General features: G+C 50.6%; 1 protein-coding gene and 1 long non-coding RNA gene across 4 annotated transcripts; one reads left to right on the top strand and one right to left on the bottom strand.

Annotated features, from left to right (window-relative positions):
* Positions 1-1,014: 1,014 nt before the first annotated feature.
* LOC115640922 lies at positions 1,015-10,230 on the bottom strand. Of its 3 annotated transcripts, none has more exons than XR_003997943.1 (6): positions 10,119-10,230; positions 9,391-9,895; positions 8,579-8,819; positions 5,351-5,680; positions 3,323-3,439; positions 1,015-1,798 (listed from the first exon to the last, which is right to left on the bottom strand). It is a non-coding gene; the product is annotated as an uncharacterized LOC115640922 (long non-coding RNA). The 3 variants fall into 3 exon arrangements; XR_003997944.1 differs by having other exon boundaries at positions 9,391-9,501; XR_003997942.1 differs by lacking the exon at positions 10,119-10,230 and having other exon boundaries at positions 9,391-10,110.
* Positions 10,231-13,881: 3,651 nt separating this feature from the next.
* On the top strand, positions 13,882-24,965 carry LOC115640887 (C-type lectin domain family 2 member B-like). Its single transcript, XM_030543970.1, has 6 exons — positions 13,882-14,069; positions 17,195-17,404; positions 18,732-18,842; positions 19,851-20,062; positions 21,266-21,369; positions 22,902-24,965. Exons 2-6 carry the CDS (start codon positions 17,371-17,373, stop codon positions 23,038-23,040), a joined length of 600 nt encoding a protein of 199 aa, XP_030399830.1. The 5' UTR covers positions 13,882-14,069; positions 17,195-17,370; the 3' UTR covers positions 23,041-24,965.
* The last annotated feature ends 376 nt before the right edge of the window (positions 24,966-25,341 follow it).

Below are 25,341 nucleotides of genomic sequence, written 5' to 3'. Positions count from 1 at the left end.
CTCCTCTCCCCACCAGCTTCCTGGTAGCCCAGCTCCCCCAGACAAGGGTGTAATAGAAACACACGACTGATCTGAGACCATCTCCATCCCTCTCCGCCCCATGACCCCACTGAGGACAACAGCCTGGTGCAAAGGATGAGCACATCAACTGAGCTAATTAATTGGTTGATAGACTTATACTAGGGGTTATTTGAATCCCTGCAGTGTGCCAAGTTTGATGCTGATTTCCTAGCCTCTGGGGACTGTGCACGGGGACAGATGGGGTTGGAAGGGGATAATGAAGACCCAATCAGTCCAAACTGAGACAGCCATAGGGAGATGCTTTAAAAGGAAGAGCCCTGCTCACCTGCAGGCAGAGAGGGAAGATCTGAGACTGAACTCACTTTCCCAGGGATGAGGTTAAGTTTCTGTTGCTTTGTGCTGGCTTTAGGCATGGAGTGCCCAGAACCGCACAGGAGGGTGGGTGCAGAAGCCCAGGGACTCACAAGGGAGTGCTCTGGTAAGGACGTGCTATAACACAAACCGAATTTGGTCCTGGCATGTGCGAGCGAGACTCCCTATGGTGGGAATGCCAGCAGAGCATGCTCGTGCTAGGACAGCCTCGAGCTTCTAGCGCTGGGGATGGGGGCATGAATTAAATGCAAGTCACTTTACACCCTGGTGGTAGGATTTGCTTTATAATAGCAGCCAGAGAAGACTCAGCTTCACCCTCACTTAACCAACCAAAAGCAGGTAGTACGGACACCTAGTGGCCAAGAGCCATTTGTAGACATGCTGCTCAATAGCCATGAAAGTTATTTGGCTATAGGACACTGGAATATTGTACTAGCTTTGCCGGGCCAGTGTCCTATTGCCAAATAAAAGAAAGGGGGCAGGAGGCTGACTGAACCTAGGGGAGAGGTTTGCATTGGAGACTCCAGAGACCTAGAGCCAATGCTCACTCCACAGACGGTTGGAGCTTCTCAAGAATCCAGGAAGATTCACAATAGGTTAAAAAAAATATTCAGACAGATGTGATTTTATTATTGTGTTTATTACAGTCGCATCAAGTCTTCAGCAGAGATCAGTGCCCCCCTGTGCAAAGATAAATGAGACACTCCCTCTGCTTTATAGTTTATAGTCTAAATAGAAATCTGGGCACAGAGATAAATACAATAGTAAAAACATTAAAAAAAACAAACAATCACATTTACTTATGATCAAGGCTACGATTTTGGCACAGGTATTTTTATGAAAACTCCTGTGACAGGACACAGGAAATAATAAATCACTGATGCCCAAACCCTGCTGCCTGGGGTTGAATTACTGGCATTTTCAAGAAGCCATGGAAGGCTCATTTTTTTAAAAAAAGAATCAGTGTCTGAACTCCATCACAGATTCGTAGCCTTTCTTATGATTATTAATATTACGAGGGAGCCTCCAGTCAGGGCCCCATAGTGACCGATCACACACATACACACACACGAGGTGCCTGCACCTCGGCCATTCAACGTTATTAAAGTGCTGCCTCTTGGCTGTGTTGGGGCAGCCAGCTCAGTTCCCAGGGCTGTACCACCTCTTCGTTCAGTCGGATCTCCTCACCAGCCTCTCCATCTTGGGTTCCAGCCTCGTGCAGATGTGAGACATGGGCCAGCATGCAAACAGGTGTCTGTCGAGTCTGAGATCCCTTCCTTTTCACAACCACGATGGGTTTCTGATCCTTCTCGCCCATGTCTCCAGCAGACATAAAGTGTAGCAGCAGTAAACAAAGCAGCGATGAACCCCAACGATATCCACATGCCATAGCGGCCTCTTGGCTCTGGACAGAAAACCAAGGAGAAGAGTCAGTTGAGACACAGCTGGATTAAGAGAAGATGGGTTGCCCAGTGGTTAGAGCCCTCGCCTAGGACTTGGGAGACCAGGGTTCAATTCTCTGCTCTTCTATTAAGTCTCTCTCTGGGCCTCAATTCCCCTGTCTCCAGTGTGGATAATAGCACTGCCCTATCGCAGGGGATGTTGTGAGGCTGAATCCAAGGTGCGCAGATACTAACATGACGGGGGCCAGATAAGTACTTTAGAATGAGCCTTACTGAGAACAAGCTGGCCTCTGCCACAAAGATCTGTGTTTGTACAGCACCTAACACTCTGGGGTCCTGGCTATTAACCCAAGGCAAATAATACATGGTAATCAGACTAGAGTGAGAGTAATCCTGTGTTGCCGCCTCTCATGAGGTTTGGTGCTTTCCTTGAAGCCCCAGCTCCTAGAGTCCTGTGATTAGAGACTCTCTGCTTTCACTTGGGTTCTCTCAGGGAAGGTTTCTAGCCCTCATGGCTGTGGGGAGAGTTTGAGAGAACAGCCCCTAGAGGTAGGTGCAAAGGGGGGGGGATAGAGGCTGAGCATCTAGCTAGCTCCCTTTTGAGCCCAGTAAGGCTCATTGAGCAAGGAGTTCCAGAGGTTAATAGTGCATTATGTGAAAAAAAATACTTTCTTGTGTTTGTTTTAAACCTGCTACCTATTAATTTCATTTGGCAGCCCCTTGGCCTTGTATTATGGGAAGAAATAAATAACACTACCTTATTTACTTTCTCTACACCACTCATGGTTTTATAGACCTCTATCATATCCCCCCTTAGTCACCGCTTTTCCAAGTGGAAAAGTCCCAGTCTTATTAATCTCTCCTCATACAGAAGCCATTCTATACTCTACTTTTGTTGCCCTATTCTGAACCTTTTGTTGTTCCAATATATCTTTTTGAGATGAGGCGACCACATCTGCATGCGGTATTCGAGGTGTGGGCATACCATGGATTTATAGAGAGGCAATATGATACTGTCTTATTATCTATCCCTTTCTTGATGATTCAACATTGTTTGCTTTTTTTGACTGCCGCTGCACGTTGAGCGGATGATTTCAGAGAACTATCCACGATGACTCCAAGATCTTTCTTGAGTGGTAACAGCTAATTTAGACCCCATCATTGTATCTGTATAGTTAGGATTATGTTTTCCAGTGTGCATGACTTTGCATTTATCAACATTTAAAAGTTCATCTGCCATTTTGTTGCCCAGTCACCCAGTTTTGTGGGATCCTTTTGTAGCATTTTGCAGTCTGCCGGGGACTTAACTATCTTGAGTAGTTTTGTATCATCTGTAAATTTTGCAACCTCACTGGTTTACCCCTTTTTCACAGGGCTCTAATTATCTGAAAGCCCCCGGGTGATCGCTGGAATCAAGACACAAACACCCCAAGTTCTGGGTAAAAAATGATCAGGCACTAAACCAGTTCTGCACAACCCTGCTGGGAAGTGCTCCTGTAAAAGAGATTCAGGTCATTAACACTTACCCCCCAAGAGAGAGATGTTGGAAAGCATCCCTCGGCTACTTCCCTCTCCAGTTGGGCTGGCAGCCCCCTCTCTGGCAGTGGGAGTCTCCAATAGAGATGGTGGGAATGAGATAGGACCTGTTGGCAAACAGTAGGGCATAGATTTCAAGGCAAGGAGACACCATTAAGTCAGCTGATCTGATCTCCTGTTCGCTGGCCTGGGTTATACCTCACCCAGGGATTCCTGCATCCGGCCCATATCTGGTGGTGGAGCTAGAGCATTTTTTTTCCTGAAAGTCGTCCAGTCTTGATTTAAAGACTCCACAGTGATGGGAAGCTGTGATCCACAGCATCTTGCAGGAAGCAGTAATGTAATATCTAGGCTCTGATCTAGCCCCCCTGCCCATCACTGTAGTATTGTGCACCTCATAGTCCTTTTAAAGCATTTATGCTCTCAACATCCCCCCATGGTGGGGAAGCACTGTTATCCCCTGTACCAGGGCGGTTTGCTCTTGGGCTGTAGAGCTTAGGGCTAAGCCAGCCCTGATCACGGGAATTGTCCCATCCAAAGGGAATCCAGAGATTCCAATATAAAAGGCAGGAGGGAGTTGGTTGAAAGAAAGTTGAGCCTGGCAGCAAGCTAGGGACATCGAAGAATCAGGAGATTTATTGAGCTGAAATGGATACAATACTTGGTGTGCTTTGGAACTGCTGAATTCTGCAGTTGGACAAACTCCATTGCCAGCCTGGAGAAGTGCGGTTCAACAATTTTGGGTGGAAGGATAGCTCAGTGGTTTGAACACTGGCCTGCTAAACCCAGGGTTGCGAGTTCAATCTTTGAGGGGGGCATTTAGGGATCTGGGGCAAAAATCTGTCTGGGGATTGGTCCTGCTTTGAGCAGAGGGTTGGACTAGATGATGACCTTCTGAGGTCCCTTCCAACCCTGATATTCTATGAAAGTGACTGGAACCTGTGTGAGTTCTTAAAGGGGCCCTGATGAAGGAACAGAGGCCATGATACTACACACACCCCGCCAGATTTGTAAAGATATTTAAGCATTGCTGAGCACAGGGTCACAATGCCTAACTGAGTTAGGAGCCTAAATCTCTTTTCACAAGGGATTTAGGCACTTAGGAGAAAAGATTCATTTGACAGAATCTCAGCTCCCATATGTTGAAATCCCTTTTGGAAGAGAGTTAGGCTCCTAAATCAGTGTCACAGTCCCTAACTGTGCATAGCAACGCCTAAATATCTTTACACATCTGGGGCTAAGTGACTTAGCCAAGGTCACACAGTCTGTGGCAGAGCTGGAATTGACCCAGTGTCCCCTGAGGTGGCAGACCAAGCACAAGGCCTCCTTTCTCCCTAAACATGGGAGGAGAAACAGAGGCCCAGAGGGAGTCAAACAACACAGCACATATTCAGCACTTCTCATCCATAGATGTCCAAGTGCTTTACAGAGGCAGTCAATATCATCTTCCCCATTTTACAGATAGGGAAACTGAGGCACAGGGGGCAACTTGCCCAAGGTCACCCAGCAAATCAGGGACAGAGCTCTGAATGAAAGCCAGGTCTTTGAAGTCCCAATCCAACACCTTACCCACCTGACCCATCTGCCTCCAAGAAAGCAATCCCAACTGTCTACAGGGATCTCAGGGACAGAGAGGCCAGAAGAACTATGCAGCTCTGAACGGCATCCACTTCCGCACTTCGGATGGAGAGGGAAGAGGCTGTGCGTGAGACTGAACCAAGTCCCACTGGCAGGGTCACCCAGAAGATTCAGGGGGCCTGGGGCAAAGTGGGGGAGTTGCGGTGCTTGTACTCACCTGGCGGCGATCCAGATCTTCGGCAACATTTCAGCAGAGGGAGGCCTCCTTCAGTGGCTCTGTGTCTTCAGCAGCACTGAAGGGGCTCCCACCACCAAAATGCCGGCCGAAGACCCAGATCACCACCAGGCCAGGGGCAAATTGCCCCACTTGCCCTCCTCTCCCTCTGGGCAGCTCTGCCCACTGGCCATAAACCTCGAGGCAAGTCACCTGGAAAACTTACCAGGCACTGTCAGATTGATACGAGCCATGCAGGTTCCATGAAGGTCACCAGTGACTTGGTATTCTCCTGTCATCCATTCACTTGCATTCTTCACAGTAAAGAGGAGTCGGTCTGACAGAGAGATCCGTCCCCGGTATGTGCTGTTGTACTAGTTCCGCTTTCCTTTATCAGTTAGCACCAGGATGGGGTGACAAGCAGAGTCGGAGGCAGCGGCCATAATGTTGGTTTGCATCTTATACAAGGTAGATATATTCTTAGGTATGTTAATTTCAACATGCCCAGAGGAGCCTTCAGGCACAGACAGGTTATAGAGGCGACAGGCTCCAGGCCCTAGAAGGAAAAAGTGTATGAGTGACAAGTGGATTGTAAACTGCTCTTGTGGAAGACAATGATTTCATCTGGAGAGGAAGCAGGCATGCTGCAGGTCCCAGGTCAGGAGCAGAGCTAAAGCTCAAGGCATGGATGGCAGAAGGCTGCAGGTCAGGACTATGGGGCACTGGCAGAGCTATGGACAAGGGCAGCAGAATCTTCCCAAAAGTGGGGGGGGAGGCCAGGGGCCTCCACCCCCTCTGTGGCCCTGCCCCCTCTTACCCTAGAGGCCCCACCCCTGACCAAGCCAGAGTGGGGCTGGAGAGCCCAGGCCCCTCCATCTGCCTGGGGCTCCCCCCCGAAGAGCAGCCTCTGGCCCATTTCTTCACCCCCCAGACCCTCTGCCCAAGTCGAGGAGTGTCCACAGCTCCCCACAGCTGCCTGCGTGATTGTTACCCCCACCTGGCTCCAGCAGGGGGGCAGGGCCTCGTAGCCACAGCCCAGCCATGGCAAGAGCCACGCAGGCACCTGCAGGAAGCCACTCTGCCTGCCTTGGTCCAGGGGGCGTGGGGGGTGGTGTCCAGCAGGCAGGGACATGGGCCAGGGGTTGTTCTTGCCTCCACCCCCAGGCAGGTGGAGGGTCCATGGCTCCTCACAGCTGCCCAGGCTCCCCAGTCAGACTCCAGCTGCCAGCCTGGTAGGGGGGATGGGGGCGTAAGAGGAAGGGCAGGAGCCAGCCACTGCCCCTCCCTCGCCCCCTCCCCGGCTGGGGGTGGGGCAGGAATAGTTGTGGATATCAACAGAGCTCAGGGGCGGGGGAAGCCCAGGACCTGAAGGAAGAGGTGGGGACTGAAGGTCAGGACAGAGGAGCATCCACAGAGCAGGAGGTGTCTGGGGAGACTTTGGCAAACCAGCAAAGTGTCTGAAACCACTATGGCTTATTGTTAAAGACAGCCTAGTCAGCCAGCTGTTAAAAGCAAGTCTCAGCTTGACCAAGGCAGGAGGGGAGGGGGGTTTAGGGTGCCACCAAAAGGGCAGCTTGACCCCACGTCCTTCCTGATAAGACTTGGGTTGAAGTTGCTGATACATGCATTTTGAGAGAGTAGGATATGCCCCAGGAATGTCTATTGAGGTCTCAAGGCTGCAAATTCTGGAAAAATCACACCTGGTTAATCAATAATCAGAAGGAACCTCTTGCTTGAAACTGCTTACTTAACAAGGTTTCTTTAATTACTAATGTATAAATAAGGGGAAAAAGCTTGAGACAGGTGGGACTCATTTCGGGACTGACCTCTCCCTCTGGATGCATCTTGTGTTCCCCAGCAGCAGACGGGCTGCCGCTGTATCACTCAAAAGCCACACTCAGCTTCAGTAATTATCAAGGGTTGGGGGTGTTTTACTAACTTGTTGCGAATGTGTGTAAATGCTTGAGACTAAGTAAAGTTTAGCTTTAAGTGAAAGCACTCGTGTTGTCCTGTTTGTACCAGCCATATATTGGTCAGACGGCTGTGTCTCCCCGATTTATTTCCTGACACCTCCTCACACAGAGTAAAGTTGCCAAGAGCTTTGAGTTGAAAGAACCCCAGGTAACAGATGGTGGGAAGCCAGAGGCTGGAATAGCAGCGGGAACATGGGTCAGGATTAAGGTGAATTGGCAGAGCTAGGTGGGGTGATCCCAGTGGGGCCTGGGATCGAGGGGCACTGGTGAATGTAGGTGGGAAGCCCAGGGCTAGAAGAACTATAGGGCATCAGCAGAGCTGTGTATACTGAACCCAGAACTGCACGTTGCAATATTTGGTTATGGAATGGGTGCAATACGCTCCGTGGAAGGGGAACAGACCTGGGCTCCCCCACGGACTCATCCCTCAGCTGAACATCCCTGGGAGGGGAGGGCAGGAATGCTGGGAGATGTGCCCTGCTACCACTAGAGATCTGAGGGTGCAATCCCAAGTCAGCTCCACCCAATGGTAATTATGAGCCAGGATTTGCTGGACCAGATTCTTGTCTCATTTCATCACCTGGCTAAGAGCCACATCTAAGGTGCTCAGCAATCCTCCCTGCCAGCTGACATTTCAAAGATCCCCAATGTCCAGACTGGAGGGCCGGGAGGAGCAAGAGGCGACGATAAATATGATTGAGAGCCACTAGCACACCTTGCCCTGCCCCAAACACACACCCCCGCCCATCTCCTGCCCTGGTACCTACACATACAGTAGCAGAGTGAGTCATGGTAAAAGTATGCTTGTGAAATCTGAAGCACTGATTGATTTTATTGGCCAACTTGGGGTACCAGGGCAGGAGATGGGACAGGGGGGTGTTTGTGGGGCAAGGCAAGGTGTGCTGGTGGCTCTCAATCATATTTACCCTCACCTCTTGCTTCCCCCCCTTACAATCTGGACACTTAAATCTCAATTCCCCCCCCCCCCACACACACACTTTTATCATGACTCAACCTGCCACCACCTGCAAGAGGCCAGTCCAGCCTGCCAGCGAAGATCATTTCCCCACCACCCACTCACAAGTACAGACCCAGCTCCTTATTTTCCAGCCCTGCCTTCTCCCCATACCAATAAGGGAAAAGACACCCTCTTCCCGTTACCTCCTGCTCCCAGCCCCGTTCCTGCTGTCCCCCCACCCCCACGCTGGTGGCAGGGCTCCGAGTTCCTGCCAGGTGGTGTGGCTGGCTCCGGCAGGATAAGGGGACAGGGAGGTTGGATAAGGGGCAGTTTGCCCACCCCTGCTCTAGCTGCTACCCTGCAGCAGGAGGATGGACTATCCCCCTTCCTCCATCCCTAGCAGGAGTAGAATTCCACACCCACCTCCCTATTCTGCCACAATCTGCAATAAGGATCCCACCATATCCTCCAGGAACCCAGCACAGCTGTGTCGCCCTCCCCTTACCTATCCCCCCCAGCTCACCTGCCACCTGTCCACACCCTGCAGTCAGCCAGAGGGACTCAAGAAAGATCAGTGTCTTCAGTCCCCACATTGCTCTGAGTAGCAGCTGCTAAATGCGTCTGTCTCCTTCCACACACACGGGGACAATGGTTGAACTTTTCTTGGAGGCTTGTATTTCCCGGGAACTTGGACAGACACGTTATGACCTTGCGTAATCCAACTCCATTGGCTGGCTCTGGGGCCAGCTGACAGGCTCTCCTCCCTAGGGGGAAAAAGGACAAACGCTGAAATATGCTGGATGGAAAGCAAACCCGGAAAGATCCCCACCTCCACACACACACGCGGGCTGGAAGAAAAACAGGTTTTGGAGGCCAGGAGGTTGTTCAGAGGGACGCTGGACTGGCTCAAAATAGAGACGGATCATTGGAGCCCTGAGCGGATACAGACATTTGGATCCGCATTCCACATTTTATGGGTATCCACAGCAGCGCCCTAGATCACTGGTAGAGCCCTGCGCTGGTGCAAAAATCCGGATCCACATCGGATCCGGAAAGATCGTAAACATCACACCCACATCTGCGGATAAGCCATGGATTTGCGGGACCCGACACATTAGTTTCTCTTAAACGCCCAGCCAAGGACGGGTGAAACTGACACACATGCGCAAAGGAAAGCGCAAAATGAGAGAGGAAGCGTGTTTTGGGAGGAGATGGGTGTGTGTGTGTGTGTGTGTGTGTGTGTGTGTGTGTGTGTGTGTGTGTGTGTGTGTGTGTGTGTGTGTGTGTGTGTGTGAGAGAGAGAGAGAGAGACAGATACCTTTCAGCTTTACCCACCTTCAGGGTGATTTGCAGCTGTACGAGCTCCCAGCCCAGCAAACACCAGGCCACAGAAGTAACTGTGCTCACTTGGGTCCCCCTCCTCTGAGCAGTTGTGCAGAGTTGTACCTCAAGCAGACAAAACACAGATCTGACTGTACTCTGTGGGAAGTCCCACACTGCACGTGTTTGCAGGATCCCACCCATACCGGGACAGCATTTTTTCAGACCAAGGTGGTTTCCCAAGTCATCTGTGTCCCCTCCTCCTGCCCTAAACTACCCCACGCCCAGAGCCAGGGATAGAACCTAGGAGTCCCGATTCCCAGTACCCCCTGCAGCTCTCACCACTAGACACCAGTCTCTTCCCTGAGCAGAGGTTTTCTGTTCTAGTTCCGTCCAGTCCTTACTAAGAAGCTGCTTTGCTGGCCAGCAGGGAAGCACCCGTGCAGGCTGGTGGGACTGAATGAGGAAATCCTGCGTTTACAGCTTGCCTTTCACTGAGGCTTAGAGGCCAGGGGAAAGCCTGGGAGAGAGAGAGATGCATGGTCCAGGGTTGCTCCTGGGAAGATGAAAGCTCTTAGGCAGCACCCACGCCCCTAGGAGCTCTGACCCTCACCTCCCTCCTAGCCCTCCCCGAGCTGTTTGGCCCTCCCTGAACACAGAACAGCCATTCTAAGGGGGGGGGGGGGAAAGGACAGAGAAAAGAGGTATTCAAGGCACTGCTACAAAGGAAGTTTACAGCTCACCTGCTGGCAGGCCCCTCTTTCTGTGCAGCATCCCCTGCAGATGAGCCTCTGAGCCATCTTCCCCCTCTCTGGGCACGAACAGCCAGGAGTGCTCTGCAAACCCCATATTCCAAGCCAGCACCTAGGCATGATAAAAAAAAAAAAACACGGGATTTAGCCGTGCCTCTCTAAAAGCCTGGTGATTGGCTGTTATTAGCATACTGTCCTCCGATTGGACACGGGGTAGGGTGGGCGGAGCCAGCAGCAGATAGAGTGTAGCAAATTAACAGTGATCAGCATAACGCGCGGGAAGCTGCAGGGCTGAGCGAGTCTCAGCTGCTCTGAATTCCCTCCCAGAGGTTGTTGTAAAGTGGCCGTCGGTTTAGCGGAGTCAATGGGCCAGATCCCCGGGTGAATCCACTTCTCTAACCATTAGACAACGCTCCCCTCTCAAAGCCAAGATTGGAGCAGCCAGAATTGCTCCCCTGCATGCTGCCAGCTAGGAAATAGCTTGTGTAAAACCCGCTGCCAGTGTCACTCAAGGCAGGACTCCATAACTAGAAACCATCGTGGCATCTAATCTGCCCAGCTGAATAGCACAGGCCAGAGACCTGCCCCACATACTTCCCAGAGCAGATCTGCCCTGCTCACGTTTCCTGGCCACCGGGCACGAGGGAGGGATCCGGAAATCAGCCTCTTCCCCAGCTGTAATAAATAAAAAACAAGCAGCTACATAGGGTCCAGCTTTGCCCACTTGGGGGATCAGCCCTGGGTCCTCCTGATCTCTTCTGCTCCTTGAGGAAAGGAGCAGAGGCTGCTGCCTCTGCAGCTTCTCTCCTTACAGTGGAGGAAGGTGATTTCGGGATATTTTAATTTGCAAGCTAGTTTCACATGAGGCAGGGCAGACCTGCAGGTATGGTGGCAAGTGGGAACACAGAACAATGCTTGCAAACCGTATCTGTTCAAAGGATAACATGAGGCAGTAGGAGACTCTGAGCCAAAATGCGGGAGTCAGTTTAGTGGGGCTAATACAGTTGGGACTGAGAGCAGAATTTGGAGCATCGTAGTTAAGGCATAAACTGGGTGGCTAGAAGGCTAGATGGGTGTCAGATGGCAGGAGAATAGAGCTGGGAACAAAAGGATAAAGGAAATAGGTGCATTCAGAAAGAGAAGCTAGGTTGTTACTATGCTGTGTGACTGCACTTCTGTTTGTCTGTCTGTCTGTCTGTGATGTCCTGGACCCCAAAAATCTTTCCCTCTAGTTTATTCTATGTAAATTCTTATACCACAGCCCATGGGATTATTAGTGCTTGCCTAGAGCCCTGGTTCTCAACCAGGGGTACATGTATGTACCCTGGGGGTATGCAGAGGTCTTCCGGGGACACATCAGCTCATCTAGATCTTTGCCTAGTTTTATAACAGGCTACAGAAAAAGCACCAGCGAAGTCAGCGTGAACGAAAATTTCAGACAGACAATGGCTTGTTTACACTGCTCTATAAACTATGCACAGACAGGTAAGTACAATATTTATATTCCAATTGATTTATAATTATATGATGAGAAAGAAAGCAAATTCATAGTAACAGTGGCTGTGACACTTTGGTACTGAGTATCAGAGGAGTAGCCATGTTACTTTGGTATTGTTATGTCTGATTTCATAAGCGAGTAATTTTTAAGTGAGGTGAAACTTGAGGGGATGCATGCAAGACAGATCAGCCTCCTGAAAGGGGTACAGTTGTCTGGGAGGCTGAGAGCCGCTGGTCCAGAGCCCAGTAAGTATACATCTACACAGCAATGGAAAACCCGTGGCTGGCCCATGCCAGCTGACTCAGGCTTTTGTGGCTTGGGCTATGTGGCTGTTTCATTTTTGTGTAGACTTCTGGGCTCTGGAACTCTCCCACCAGGAAGGGTCCCAGAGCCTGAACTCCAGTCTTAGCCCAGATGTCTACACAGCAATGAAACAGCCCTGCAAGCCCAAGTCAGGTGGCACGGGCCAGCCACGGGTGTCTAGTTGCTATGTAGACATGCCCTGAGTTTCATGCAGGCACTACGCTGGTTCTGGCACCACATGGCCTGTCTGTCTGAATATTTATCCTGTGCTGATCCTACAACCTTCCTGAGTCATCTCCTGAGTGAGCCCTGTGACTAACCAGGGGCGGGAACAGCCAGTCACAGGAAAACATGAGCCACCCATATGTGACTGTGCAGAATTTGAGCAGTGGTGTTGTAGATGTGTCAGTCCGTGCATATACAAGGTGGGTGAGAGATCTTTTACTGCACCAACTTCTGCTAGGGAGAGAAACAAGCTTTCAAGCCTGTCTATTCCAAGCTCTACTGCTGAGGAGTGGGGGGGGGGGCGGGGAAGTGGTAAATTGCTTTCCTCTTCCCTGTGCCTCAGTTTCCCCATCTGTGATGGCACAAATGATTTTTGTAAAATGCTAGGAGATCTACTTTATGAAAAGCACCAGATACAAGCGAAGTGGTGGTATTATTATTATTTATTAAAGACTGTGAGGAGTTCAGATACTCTGATAAGGGAACCTATGGCTAGAGCCCTACTGATCTGGGGGGGAGACCAGAAAAATCTGATGTCCATGGGTGCAAGCAAGGGGAAACTGAGGCCCACACAGGGCCATTTTTCATGTGACAGGCTGCTGCCTACATATATTGCAGGTGGCCCCTTTAACGTGCCATGCACTCTTGGCGCACAGCTCAGCCTCCATCAGCAACGAATTGTGCCACTCTCGGGTGATTTCTCTGTGGGCCCCCTGTTGGCATGCTGGGTCCCTTCTCACACAGAGCACCCTGCTGGAGTTGCATTCCCACCTTCTTCACTGGACCCAGCCTACTCAAAAACAGGTTGCAGTGGGCAGGGAGACACTGATCAGAGTGAAGACCCAAGGCAGTGGGAACTTTGCCTACCCCCACCCCTCCTATAATTGGTTTTCCATGTGCACCATGCCATAAAGGGGAAGGAGGGGGTGTTTTCTTAGACCCCTGCAGAGGCCTCTGTGTGAGGACGGAAGGGCCAGCTGCTAGCATCCCTGCAGAGCTCTGTGCTGGATTGTTTTAGGGGTTTCCCCTGGACACCCTGCTCTTCAGGTGTCTGCTGTTACAAGCTTCCTGTGGCCTTCTGGATCAGGCTCTCTGCAAACTCAGGCAGACCTCACTGTGTCAGTTGGGGGCATTTTTGGACACTAATTTTTGCAATCCTGGGGGGGGGGGTGCACAGAGAACCTGCCCTGGGGTGAGGGGAGGAGGAATGGAGTGCACCCAGGGCACCTGCCCTGATGATAAGGGGAAAGAGTGGTATGGGAGAGGGGGACATGAGGGGGACACAGAACTCCTGGCATGGAGGGGCACACAGATGAGGGTAGGAATGGGGGTGAAAAAAGACCCTGGCAATGGGAAGGGGCATCATTGTAGAGGGGATTGTGAGGGTGGCACACAGCGCCTCTGGGCTGGGGGGAGAAGTGAGTCTCCTGGTCTAAGGGTCATGGAGATGTGGGGAGCACACGGAGCCCCTGGCATGAGGGAGGGAGGGAGCAGTTGCAGGTGGGTGGAGGGTCCGTGCAACAGGGCGGGATGGTGGGAAGGGAGGATGCAAAGGCCTTGGTTGTGTGCAAGGAGCTGGACACAAGCTAGGCAGCTGATCCTCCTTAGGGGAAAATAAAAGCGGGGACTTTTGCAGAAGCTGCAGGGGAAGGGAGGGCTTGGCTAGAAAAGATTCTAGTTTCAGACCAGGGCAGTCGCTTCAAGCCTTGGGCTGGAGGGAGTGAACCGGGTCCTCTGCAGAGGGGGCGGGTCTCGGGGATGTTTACAACGCAGCTGGTTAAAGTGTGTAGCCTCGGCTTTCGCTTTCTCGATCTGCCATCGAAGGGGTGGGTGTGTGTTTGTGTTTGTGTTTGTGTTTGTGTTTGTGTTTGTGTTGCTCCGACAAAGGCTGCCTCCCCACCCCAGCGCCCTGGCGGGTGAGTTTGTTGCTTTGGGGTCCTAACGCAGCCCCACATGTTGCTGTCTCAGTGCTTAGCTGCACTCACTTGGGGGGGGTGCGGGTGGGTGTAAGTGGGGAAGGGCCGGGGGAGAGGGGAAATAATGGGGGGGGTCTGCTTCCCCTCTGCTGCCGTGTGTGGTGGGGGGGATTACATTTCTCCCGCTGCCTTAGCTCGGGAGCTGAGCCTGCTTGCTTGGGGGGTGGGGGCTGAGGCTGCGGGAGTTGCATTGAACTGTGGGGGGGGGGCGAAGGGGGGATTGTCTGCAGCCGTGACTGTTGTGTTTTGCACGGAGTTGGGAGACGGGATTGGAGGCCCTTAGCTTGGCATTGGGCAGGCGGGGCTGGCACCAGAGAGGGGCGGGGCTCCAGGTGTTACAGGATGGACCCCACGCGTGTTAGGGTGGAAAACTGCACGTCACTGCCCAGATGATTGTTTCCCTAGGGATTGTGTCCTCGTGGAATAACTTTACTCTGGCACCACGGCTCCGAATTAGCTGCTCCGTGTGTGAATGCTTGGCCTTCACATTCGAGATTCAATTTATAAGGGAAGGCAAACCCTTCCTCCCTGCACCTGGGTTCACTTTATGTTTTCTTCCTTGCCTCTCCCCTGTACTCGCGGTTGGGGATCGGGAGGGGGCACTCTCCCCTTGCAGTCAGTGTCAGCATGATGCCAGGAGGCATTGTGCTGCAGGGAGTGGGACTGGGGGCTCAGTAGGGGGCACTGTCTCCCAGCAGTCAGTCGTGACCCCAGTGCACCAGTGTGACACTAGGGGGCGCTGCAGGACTGGGGGGGGCAAGTGGGGCAATTTGCCCTGGGCCCCATAGGGGCCCCCACAAGAATGTAGTATTCTATAGTATTGCAACTTGTTTTTATGGAAGATGCCCCCAAAATTGCTTTGCCCTAGGTCCCTTAAATCCTCTGGGCAGTGCTGGGGTGCTGTGCTGCAGGAAGTGGGGCTGGGGGCTCAGCAGGGGACACTCTCCCTTGGCAGTCAGTGCTGACCCCGGTGAGGTGCTAGGGGAGCTAGGGTGAAGGTGCCGCTGAAGGTGCCACCTTTAAGCTGCACCCCTGTAACTCATGTAACCTTGGGGTTCAGAGAGCCTGGCCCCTTTACAGCCTTGTCCTGAGGCAGCAGAAGAGCTGGTTGCCCTGGGATGGGGAAAGGGGGACCGACAGGGTGTGCGTGTCTGGTGCTCTAGACAAGAGCTACAAGCAGGCAGGCTCTCGCAGTGAAGCAGCCAAGAACATGCCAGGACAAGAGCCAGGAGGAGCACCGTGCCAGGGAGAAGTCACCCAAGAAGGATAAACTGGAGCTGGACCCAGGATCCCTGCTGCCCAAAGCTGTGTGGGACCATGAGCTCTGGAACCTGTGACCTTGCATTAGGAATAAGGAGAGAGGCTGTTAGCTAGTTAAGTGGGGAGTTTGTCCCTCTGTGTGGCTTTGCAGAGAGCTGCAGAAGAGGGCACCGGAGGGGTTTGTTGGGGAAAGTTCACTGCCGCCAAAGGTGACCGGGAGCACCCAAGACTCGCCACTGGACTGGAACTTTGCCCAGATCACCTGAACTCTCTGTAGATGCATTGCTCGGTGCCTGGCCTGTCAGACTGCTGGTACCATTGGGCCTGTGGGGCCTCCTGTTGGATATAAACCTGTTTTACTGCTTCCCCCCCCCCCCCACCATCTTCCCCTCTGTTTTTCCCCATTCATCCCTCTGTAAATAAATATTTCCCTTTCCTGTATTCACTGGACTGCTCTGGGTGTGTGCTGTGTTCATTCCAGGGGGGTGGAACAGGAGTTTCCCTGCTGTGTTCCTGCAAACGCCTTTTCTTGGCCGGAGCTGCCTGCAGAGCAGACTCCATCTGGGCCACGAGGAGGCCATAGTTACACTAAATTGACTTTAAAAATTGATCTAGTTACACTGAGGCAAATACCTAATGTAGATACCAAAGTCACTGGAAGGGAGAGACCCGGGGGCCATGCCCCCCCCTTTTACTGGCTGTAAGAGCAAGCAACGGGGGGAGGGGCAGAAGAGCAGGCATGTTCTTGGGGAGACAAGGTGATGGAGGAGCAAGGCGTCCGGAAGATGTGGGATCTCCGGGGAAGGGGCGAGGCCTCCATGAGAATAGGCAGTGTCAGGGCAGGGGCTCTGGGAGAAGGGGTGGTGTGAGGGTGGGGCCTTTGAGGGCCCGGCAGGGGGTGGGGCGATGGTTTGGGAGCCTGTGGCCCCCTCACTTTTAGCATGCTGCTGCTCCCGGCCCTTCAATGGTTTGTCTTCCTTCAACTGGTTTAAATCTACGTCAGGAATTTACACTAGTATAATTAGAAGATCAATGTTAAAACTGAGTTAGTTACACTGCTACGACTTGTCTAATGTAGACAGGCCATAGATTAGCAGTACAGCACATTCCGCTTGTTCGCAAGCTGCTGGTTGATGCCTGAAAGCTGCCATTATCTGATGCTGCCTGATAAGCGGAAGTCAGGGTTGTGGTGCTGTAGCCAGGAAAGGACTCGCTAGGACATGATTTCTCTGGCTCCAGCCCCGCAAACCTGCCTGCAAGCAGGAGCTTTCCCTGGAGACCGGGGGTCTGGGGGATGCTGACCTTTTTTTAAGCTGTGAAGCTGATTGCAAATAGCCAGACCAATTACCTTTATTGTCAACTGGACAGTATCGGTTCCAGGCAAAAGGTAGTGAGGGTTGTTATTAAGCAGAATCTACTGTAAATAACATCTCTGGTTGCATCTGGTTGCCTTTTCTGTGTCTCTTTCCTGAAGAGGAAAGGGGCATTCCAGTCAAATTTCCATATAGGAACTGGCTTCCTGGAAAATCCCCCTTCAGTTGCACTTTGGACAGGAGCAGTTCTCTTCTTTTCCAGTGGTGGGTGAATAAATCCCCGTGTGTAATCTCTGCCTATCCATTTTACGTTCTGAATCCCTTTGGAGTCCAGTGGCAGGGAGGAAATCCAGGATTCTGAGGCAATGTGAGATTGTTTGTTACACTGCTAACACCTCTGGATGTGCGGACAGGGCTGGGGAAGGAACCTAGGGTTCAGAGAAACCCAGGCAACCCTTGAAAATCAGGACTGTTTCTGTCTCTTGATTTCAGTTCGGTCCAGTAGCTGCCAAAGGCAGAGGATCTGGCGCTGGGATCTCTGAAGTTGATTGCTGCCTCCAAATTGGACCCAATTGCAGCTAGAGAGGAACTGATCAGAGCCCAGGGCCTGTACCCCAGCATTCATCTGTCTCGGTGAGAGAGGAGAAGTGACAAAAGGCGTGGGTCCCATGGATTCAGCGCAGCCGCTTAGTGGAAGACAAGGTAACTGACGCTTGACTGAGTAGGAACAGTCTGGAAGCTACATCTATACTTAGGGTATCCAAGTACTTGGTTTTTTGACCGCAAAGTCTGGTTACTGGTGGTGGGAGAGGCGCTGGGTCATTACCCGCGCCAGCCCCTACTCAGCCGGGGTCACCGCCTCCTGCGTCGGGTGGCTGCAGCTCCGAGCCCCAGCTCTGCAAGCAAGTTCCTCCCGACCCGGGAAGGGGAGAGAGGGGAATAAACAGCAAGCAAGGGTGGGGAGGAGGGAAAGAGGAGCAAATGGGGATATGGCCTTGGGGAAGGGGAGGGCAGGGGCATGGCCTCGGGAAGAGGTGGGGTGGGGAAGGTTCCGGCACTCCTGCAGGAGTGTCTGTTTCTTAAATATTACAAAATGTTTCAGAGGCATGTAAGTGATTTGCCAAAGGTGATACGAAGTCTGTGGCCCTGACTCTCAGTCCTATTTTGAGCAGTTCTAGATTGGTAAAGAGTGACCAGTGCAGTCCTGAAACTGGGAGCTGGCTCATCTGCTTTCTGAGGATCCTGTGGGTGTGGGAGAAGGGAAGGAATTTTTTTTTTTTTTTGCTGAAATTTTGGTGGCTTCATTATTTTGGCTGGATGGAACTAATTTGAGAAACAGTCAGATGAGGAGCCTTAGGGAAGCTAAAAGGAAACGGGACAGAAGGAAAGTCTTGGCATCATGTGTCTGCTGCTGGATCATTGTGATCCAGGGCAAGCTGCCTCGCTCTCTGCCTCGGTTTCCCCAGCTGTGAAGTAGGGACGATAATACCGCCTAGCGGGTGTGCAAGTAAGCTCAGTGATGGCGGAGGGCTGCAAGCATTGGAAGAAAGGGGCTGTGGAAGTGCAAAGTTGGTTACTCCTTGTGATTTCTCCTGAGTTTTCCCGCTGCCTTCCATGAACCTGGGGTTGCCAACTCTAACTGAAGCTATTCTGGGAGGGTTCCCCCCATATGATGTAATGCCATTTTTTTCAAAGAGCCTATTAAAATCTCCCTGCTTGCTTCAGTAGTCACTGGGAGATTGACGCTGATTCCGGGAGACTCCAGGCCAATCCTGAGGGGTTGGCAACCCTACGTGAACCTGGTTCCTTGTGTTAAATGTGGAAGCAGATTGTGCATCAGATTGTGAGGGGCTCCGTACCAGGAGCACTTTCGCAGCACCATTAATACTTTATCATCTGTTCCCCACCTGGGAAGCCAGTTGCCCTGGCAATGGGCCGGCTAATGGAATGTTACCTGGTCTCTGGCAACATAAGTGCTGATGGTGCTGAATCCATCTGGTGCCATGAACAGGGTTTTTTTCTCTTTCAGGTGACCTGCCTCACCTCAAACACAGGACAGCTGTTGGGTGGAAAGTCCCACTGATCATCATTGTTGTACTCGCAGCCGTTGTTGTTGTGGTTCTCATGATACTTTTGCCTGGTGAGTTGTCGGCCATCGCTGCCCATTCTCATTCCCCAGCCACAGATTCTCTCCTAGGCGACGTGAGGGGGGAGGCATGTGGGGTTAGATGCCTCCCTCAGATTTCTGTCAGGGTGCACGGGTGAGAGGGACATGCAGGGAAGCCAGGTGACTCGCAATTCGCATCCCTTCCTTACGAGCCAGCAACTGCAGTTACCAGTTGCCTCTGTTTGGCTTGAAATTAATTTTAATAATTGGAGATATACTTATCTCATGGAACTGGAAAGGACCTCAAAAGTCATCGAGTCCAGCCCCCGGCCTTCACTAGCAGGACCAAGTACTGATTTTTGCCCCAGATCCTTAAGTGGCCCCCTCAAGGATTGAACTCACAACCCTGGGTTTAGCAGGCCAATGCACAAAGCACTGAGCTATCCCTCCCCTGCTATCCCTAATTACATGTATGTGATGCTTCCTACAACCGCCTCTGCTGGTCCCTTTGGTTACCCCCTCTTATACTTTCACGGAGAAGCTAGCTTAAAGCAGCCCGTCTGCCTGAAAGTGTTTCCACAGCTCGTGGGGACCATCCCTCCACAGGAAGGTTTAGGAGACTCCTGGGATCGGATTTTAAAATGCTCCGGACCAGATGTTCAGGACCTAACATGCTGAGCCCTTTTGAAAATCCAGCGGCTTCTTTTGGTGTGTCAGTGGGAGCTGAGAGCTTGTGCAAATCTGGCCCTGAAAGCTTCTGAAACATCCAGCAGCCACGCAGAAAGGCTGCCGGAAGAGGAGGGCTGGCAACTGTACTAGACCAGAGGACAAGTCAGCCCTGAGCAAAAAACCAAAGTACCTTTAGACAGGCAGATCTGGGCTTGTACCTGATAACATGACCCATTTCAATGTCAGTTGATTCATTGGCACAGAAACATGCTACCCACAATACATAAGGTGGCACATTTATCCGCTTCCTCCCTTGAATTTAGAAAAAGCAAAGGGACAAGTCTCTTATCACTGTTACTCTCTTAACTTCAGTGAAATCTCCACCCGAATCCAAGCTGCCTCCTGTCTACACCCCAACCCAGCTAAGTGCAAAACGCCCCGGTGCCTGCTGCCCAGATGGCTGGGTCGGGTTTAGAGGGAAATGCTATTATTTCTCTGATGCCGAGGGGACCTGGGACTCCAGCCAGAGCCTCTGCTCTTCACTCAATGCCTCCCTGGCTGAGATCGACACCGAGAAAGACCTGGTAAGGAAAAACAAAAAGTGAAACTGATCTAGATACCAGGGAGCGTGTTGGTATGATCTTGTCCCAGGGCTCCTTCTAGTGCTCTTGTGAGGGGAAAATCTGGAACAAAAGCTCTGGCAGCTGGACTCTCACCTCAGATAGATACAAATATTAAAAATAATCCAGCCGTGTTAATTAGAACGGCCATACTGGGTCAGACCGATGGCGTATCTAGCCTGGTATCCCGTCTCGGATGGTGGCCCTTACCAGAGCTTATGGGGTAGGGTACAGAACAGGGCTTTTGTGGAGTGATCCACCTCTGCTTTCCACTTCCAGCTTCTGGCAGTCAGAGGTTTAGGGTCGCAAGACTGGGGTTGCATCTCTGACCATCTTGGCTAATAGCCATTGATGGGACGTATCTAGTTTTTCATGGTGATCTGCAAAGGGTTTTTAAATAAAATTGGACTTGGGCCCTAATAAATCTTAATCTGTCTCTGAGGACACTAGATGGGGAAGGCTGAGAGTTACTACCGAGAATTCGTTCTCGAGTGTCTGGCTGGTGGGTCTTACCCACTTGTTCAGGGTTTAAATAATCACCATCTATTGGGTCGGGAAGGAATTTTCCTTGTGGGTCAGATTGGCAGAGACCCTGCAGGTCTTCTTGCCTTCCTCTGAAGCATGGGACATTTGCACGTTTAAACTAGAGTAAATGATTCTCTGTAATGTGAAATCTTCAAATTATGATTTGAGGACTTCAGTAAGTCAGCCAGAGGTTATGGGTCTATTACAGGAGTGCCTGGGCGAGGTTTGGTGGCCTGTGATGTGCCAGAGGTCAGACTAGATAATAGAGTTTCTTTTGGCCTTAAAGTGTGAGTCTTGCAGAAAAGTGATATCCCTCCCAGTAACCCCAGCAGATATCCTCTCCAGTCCTCCCCACCAGATACCTGCCACTGTGCCCAACAGTGTAAGCATGTTAGCTGGATGTCGCTATTTAAACATTTAGCAGCAAAATAGTTAACGTTGAGTTAGACATCACTAGATTTCAGAGTTAACATGGGTGGAGCCGAAATGTGCAGTTCATAGCTAATGTTTGAGACTCTCTGCAGATTCAGGGACCATCTACACTAGGAAATGGATTTGTTTCAGGCAACAGTTCCCCTTGAAGTGGTGACTGAAAATAGCTTAACCGTAATTAATTAATTAATGTGCTTTTCTTTTTTTAAGGACTTCGTTATGCGATATAAAGGCGTCTCTGAGTTCTGGATTGGCCTGAAGCGAGTATCAGCGCAGCTCTGGCAATGGGTGAATGGCGAACAGTTCAACAACCTGTGAGCCCTGTTCTAGCTAGTTACTTTGTTGGGTTCCAAATGGGAAAAGGGCTGAATTCAGGCAGATAAAAAAATTAGTTATTCCCAAAACATGGGTTACTTTTCTCCTTTGTGACATTTCCCCCAGTCTTTGGGGCTCATCCCCCCCTTGCTGACCTAGCAGATCAGTGGGCTGCATGCCCTTCCCCAGGCTCCCACCTTCTTAGATGGAATTGACAGACCCAGGTATTCTTCTGAAAAGTTCACTGGGGATTTAAGCCCAGATTTTTAAAGGTACTTCAGCATTGCAAAGCCGAAATAACTTTCAGAAGTGACTTAGGCTCAGAGGCAGATTAAGGTTTTGTAGGGCCCTGGGCCAGAGCAAGTGGGGGCCCCTCCCCACCCCTTCCACCTGGAGTCCTGCCTGGCCCCGCCATCACTCTTGCTGGGGAAATGGGATCAGGGCACAGGGGCTTGCCTCACTCTGCCCGCCTGATGCTCCTGCTAGGCAGTACGGGGAAGCCCCAGCACCCTGACCCCGCTCCCCAGCCAGAATGGTGGGCAGGGCACAGGGGTGCCCCAATTTGCAGGGGCCCCTAGGCAAGGGCCGCATTGGCCCAGTGGCTAATCTGCCACTGCATAGGCTTCTAAGTCACTTGGGCTTTGCAATGCCGAGCAGAGGAGCGATGCCCAAATAACTTTCAAAATCTGGACCTTAAGCCTTCCTCCTCCTGCCTAATGAAAAAAGTAGAAAGAGGCTCCAGGGCCCATGCTGAGTTAATGCCAGTGGCTGCTGGTAAGGAATCTGGCAGGACAATCCCTGATGTCACAGTTATGCTGCAGAAATAACCACGTTTGTGACCCAGCTATGTTAAAAGGTGTCTTGCGTTGCCAGTGTGGACAAAGGACCACTCCTGAACTTTACTGGAGATGAACATTTTAGTCTTTTTTCAGAGTAGCAGCGGTGTGAGTCGGTATCAGCAAAAAGAACAGGAGTCCTTGTGGCTCAGACAAGTTCATTTGAGCATAAGCTTTCATGGGCTAAAACCCACTTCATCAGATGCATGCAGTGGAAGATACAGTAGGAAAATATATATACACAGAACATGAAAAAATGGGTGTTGCCATACCAGCTGTAACGAGAGTAACTAATTAAGAGCTATTAGCAGCAGAAGGAAAAAAACTTTTGTAGTGACAATCAGGATGGCCCATTTCCAACCACTGACAAGAAGATGTGAGTAGCAGAGGGGGGAAAACATTAGCATAGGCAAACAGTTTTTTACTTTGTGTAGTGACCCATCCATTCCCAGTCTTTATTCAAGCCTAATTTAATGGTGTCTAGTTTGCAAATTAATTCCAATTCTGCAGTTTCTCATTAGAGTCTGGTTTTTGAAGGGTTTTTTGTCAGATTATTATGATTGGGAGATCTGTAATTGAGTGAAATGAATGATGCAGGAAGGGGGCAGTCCTGAGGGGTTTCACTGGATGGGACCAACTGGCAGGGGAAATGCCTGGCCCCTGCCCGACTTATCGCCAGAGCATCTCTGTTGCAGGTTTACGGTAAGAGGAGAAGGCGACTGTGCGTACCTGAGCGACGACTTTGCCACTTCATCCTGGTGCTCCACAAAGCGCTACTGGATCTGCAGCAAACCTGACGGGATGCGAAGGCAGGACGCGATGCCGGGGGACTGAAGGGTGAAGGCTGGGAAAATGCCTCAAGGCCCAGCTGCCTGACACTCCAAACATCGCTCAATAAGATCCTCAGTAGAGCTTGACAGATTTTTTTTTTTAAATAAGCCTCTCTAATTTTCTCTGTTGTGGCCCCTGTATAGCCCTCGCCTTCCTGGTTGTGTAACCAAGACCTGATCTACACATAAAGCTTAAAACTCCTGAATGCTATAGTTAGGCTGATGTAACCCCCAGTGTAGACGCAGCTAAGTTGACCTAGCTCCTGTCACTGGGAAGGCAGTGTTCCTACAGGGATGGGGAAACCCCCTTCCCCCACTGTAGGATGTCTGCTCGGGGATTATGCCAGCGTAGTCTGCTGCCATGTCCCCATACTGTGACATGGATTAAAACCCCTTCCCAGCTCTGTTTGCTCATGTTGTCTTCCAACCCTGAGCAACAAAGTTGTGAGTTAAGGGTAAGTGGGACCGGGATCGGAACTCACCAATGGTCCCTTTGTTGACACTCATTCAGTGCTGCCTCCTGCAGAGGGTCGACTGTGTTGCATTGTCTCGCAGATCAATACGTAGTTGCTGCCTCTTTGCTGGAGAGTCTGCTTTGTGGAACCAAGATGACAATTAAGGAGGGCCAGAAATGAGAGGCAGATTAAAATGGAAATGGAAATGTCTGTATGTTTGAGAGTGTCAGGGCCTTGCTGGGCTTATTGAGATTGTAAAGGGAAGGCCAGGCATGCCAGAAGTTGATAACTAGCTAGGTGAGCCAGCAGAAAAGTTAGGGGCACCTGTGAAGAGGCTGTGGAGATGCCTAGGAGCGGTGTTTACCCTTGTGAGAAGGCATCCGGTTGTGTACTCTGTAGTAGCAATGCGTCACCATTGCATTCCATTGACAGGAAGTTGTTTACAAACTTACAGGCAGAGCAGATGCCTTTTACTTTAATTGAAGCCTCTTTATGAGATCATGGCAGAGAAGCTGAGGTGTAATAGAACCCTTTTGATTGTGCTTGACTCTCACCATGATCAAGCTTTTAGTCAGTGAGCAAAAACAAACCACAAAATCCGATTCAGGGTCAGCAGGTGGGTTTCCTGACTTTGTGAAAGAAACTTTGAACTTTCTAGTATAGACATAGCCGAAGCACTGCCCTGGGAGCACTCCCGCAGCAGTGCTTTGATGTGAGTGCGGTCACGCGTGAGTACTGGCTGAGTTCTCCCAGCACTCCTGGTAATCCACCTCCACGAGGGGAAAAGCTCTGAGCGTGGCTCCCAGTGCCCTGAGCCTGTCCACACTAGCACTTTAAAACACTCAGACTTGCTGTGCTTAAGGGTGTATGTGGTTTTTTCACACCCCGTAGCCAACAAGTTAGAGCGCTTTAATTTGCCAGTGTAGACATGGCCTTAGATAAGTGCAAAGGTCAACATGGTCAAACCCTAAGACATAGTCTTTAGATGCTAGAAGGGTCATTTGCAACTGTTGCTTAAGAGTTTAATTCCCCTCGGACTCCTTTGCAAGCCAAAGTACAAGTACTTTTGTGGAGGACAAGACGCACATTTTCCCCTAGTTTGGGTATTTTCTAGCTGCATCATCTGTTCAGACCACAGGAGGCTGAATCTAAATAATTGAAATGTATGAAGTCTCACAACTAATGAAAATTAATTTTGTGTGATACCATGGAGTGTTCACTGGTAACCTATTTAACAATTTGCTGTTCACTCCTTCTGTTTCACAAAGTTTGCTATGACTGTCAGTCCTATAAGCTAACTGTAAAAAAAAAAGCACCTTATTTTTCTTCTGTTGTAATTTGCTCAGTCATTGCCCATAAAGTTTAAGGCAAGACAGTACTTGTTTTATTTAATCTATCTTCCATCCTTCTAACTTAGAGACAACTGAACATTTTCTAATGACAAGTTTGTCAAGAAATAGTTAATGTTCAACTATGTCTTTTTTGAAGAAATGTCATTTTCAGTAACTTCATATTTTAAAAAGTGTTTTGAAGTTGTTTAAAATCAAACATTGGGCTTCACCTTAAATTGTTTTTTTCAGAATTTTATAAAGTGTTATGAACTGTGGATTTTTTTCATTCTTCTCACCACTTTCTGGCTGCTTTCCAACTTTTGCCAGGTGGAAAACAGAGCATTTCTGAAAGTAATACTTTGTGTTAGTGGAGTGAGGATAGGGCCCAGGGCAGAGGGAGGTCAAGCACCCACCAGTGGGAGCAGAAGTCAACACCTATCCATGGCAGCTGCAATGAAGTCAGCTTCCTGTGGGTCAGCCTTTGCTGTTGTGTTTGAAGCCCATTTTCCATCTGCTTAC

Source organism: Gopherus evgoodei, unplaced genomic scaffold (assembly GCF_007399415.2).
Source record: "Gopherus evgoodei ecotype Sinaloan lineage unplaced genomic scaffold, rGopEvg1_v1.p scaffold_32_arrow_ctg1, whole genome shotgun sequence".
Taxonomy (NCBI): domain Eukaryota; kingdom Metazoa; phylum Chordata; order Testudines; family Testudinidae; genus Gopherus; species Gopherus evgoodei.
This window is presented reverse-complemented; position numbering and strand designations above follow the sequence as displayed.

Bases quoted from the DNA above. Each gene is read 5' to 3' on its own strand.
- LOC115640887 (XM_030543970.1), top strand. From the start codon at position 17,371: ATGGATTCAGCGCAGCCGCTTAGTGGAAGACAAG. The intron at 17,405-18,731 runs GTAACTGACGCT...TTTCTCTTTCAG, and splicing joins GCCGCTTAGTGGAAGACAAG to GTGACCTGCCTCACCTCAAA. The intron at 21,370-22,901 runs GTGAGCCCTGTT...TCTCTGTTGCAG, and splicing joins GGCGAACAGTTCAACAACCT to GTTTACGGTAAGAGGAGAAG.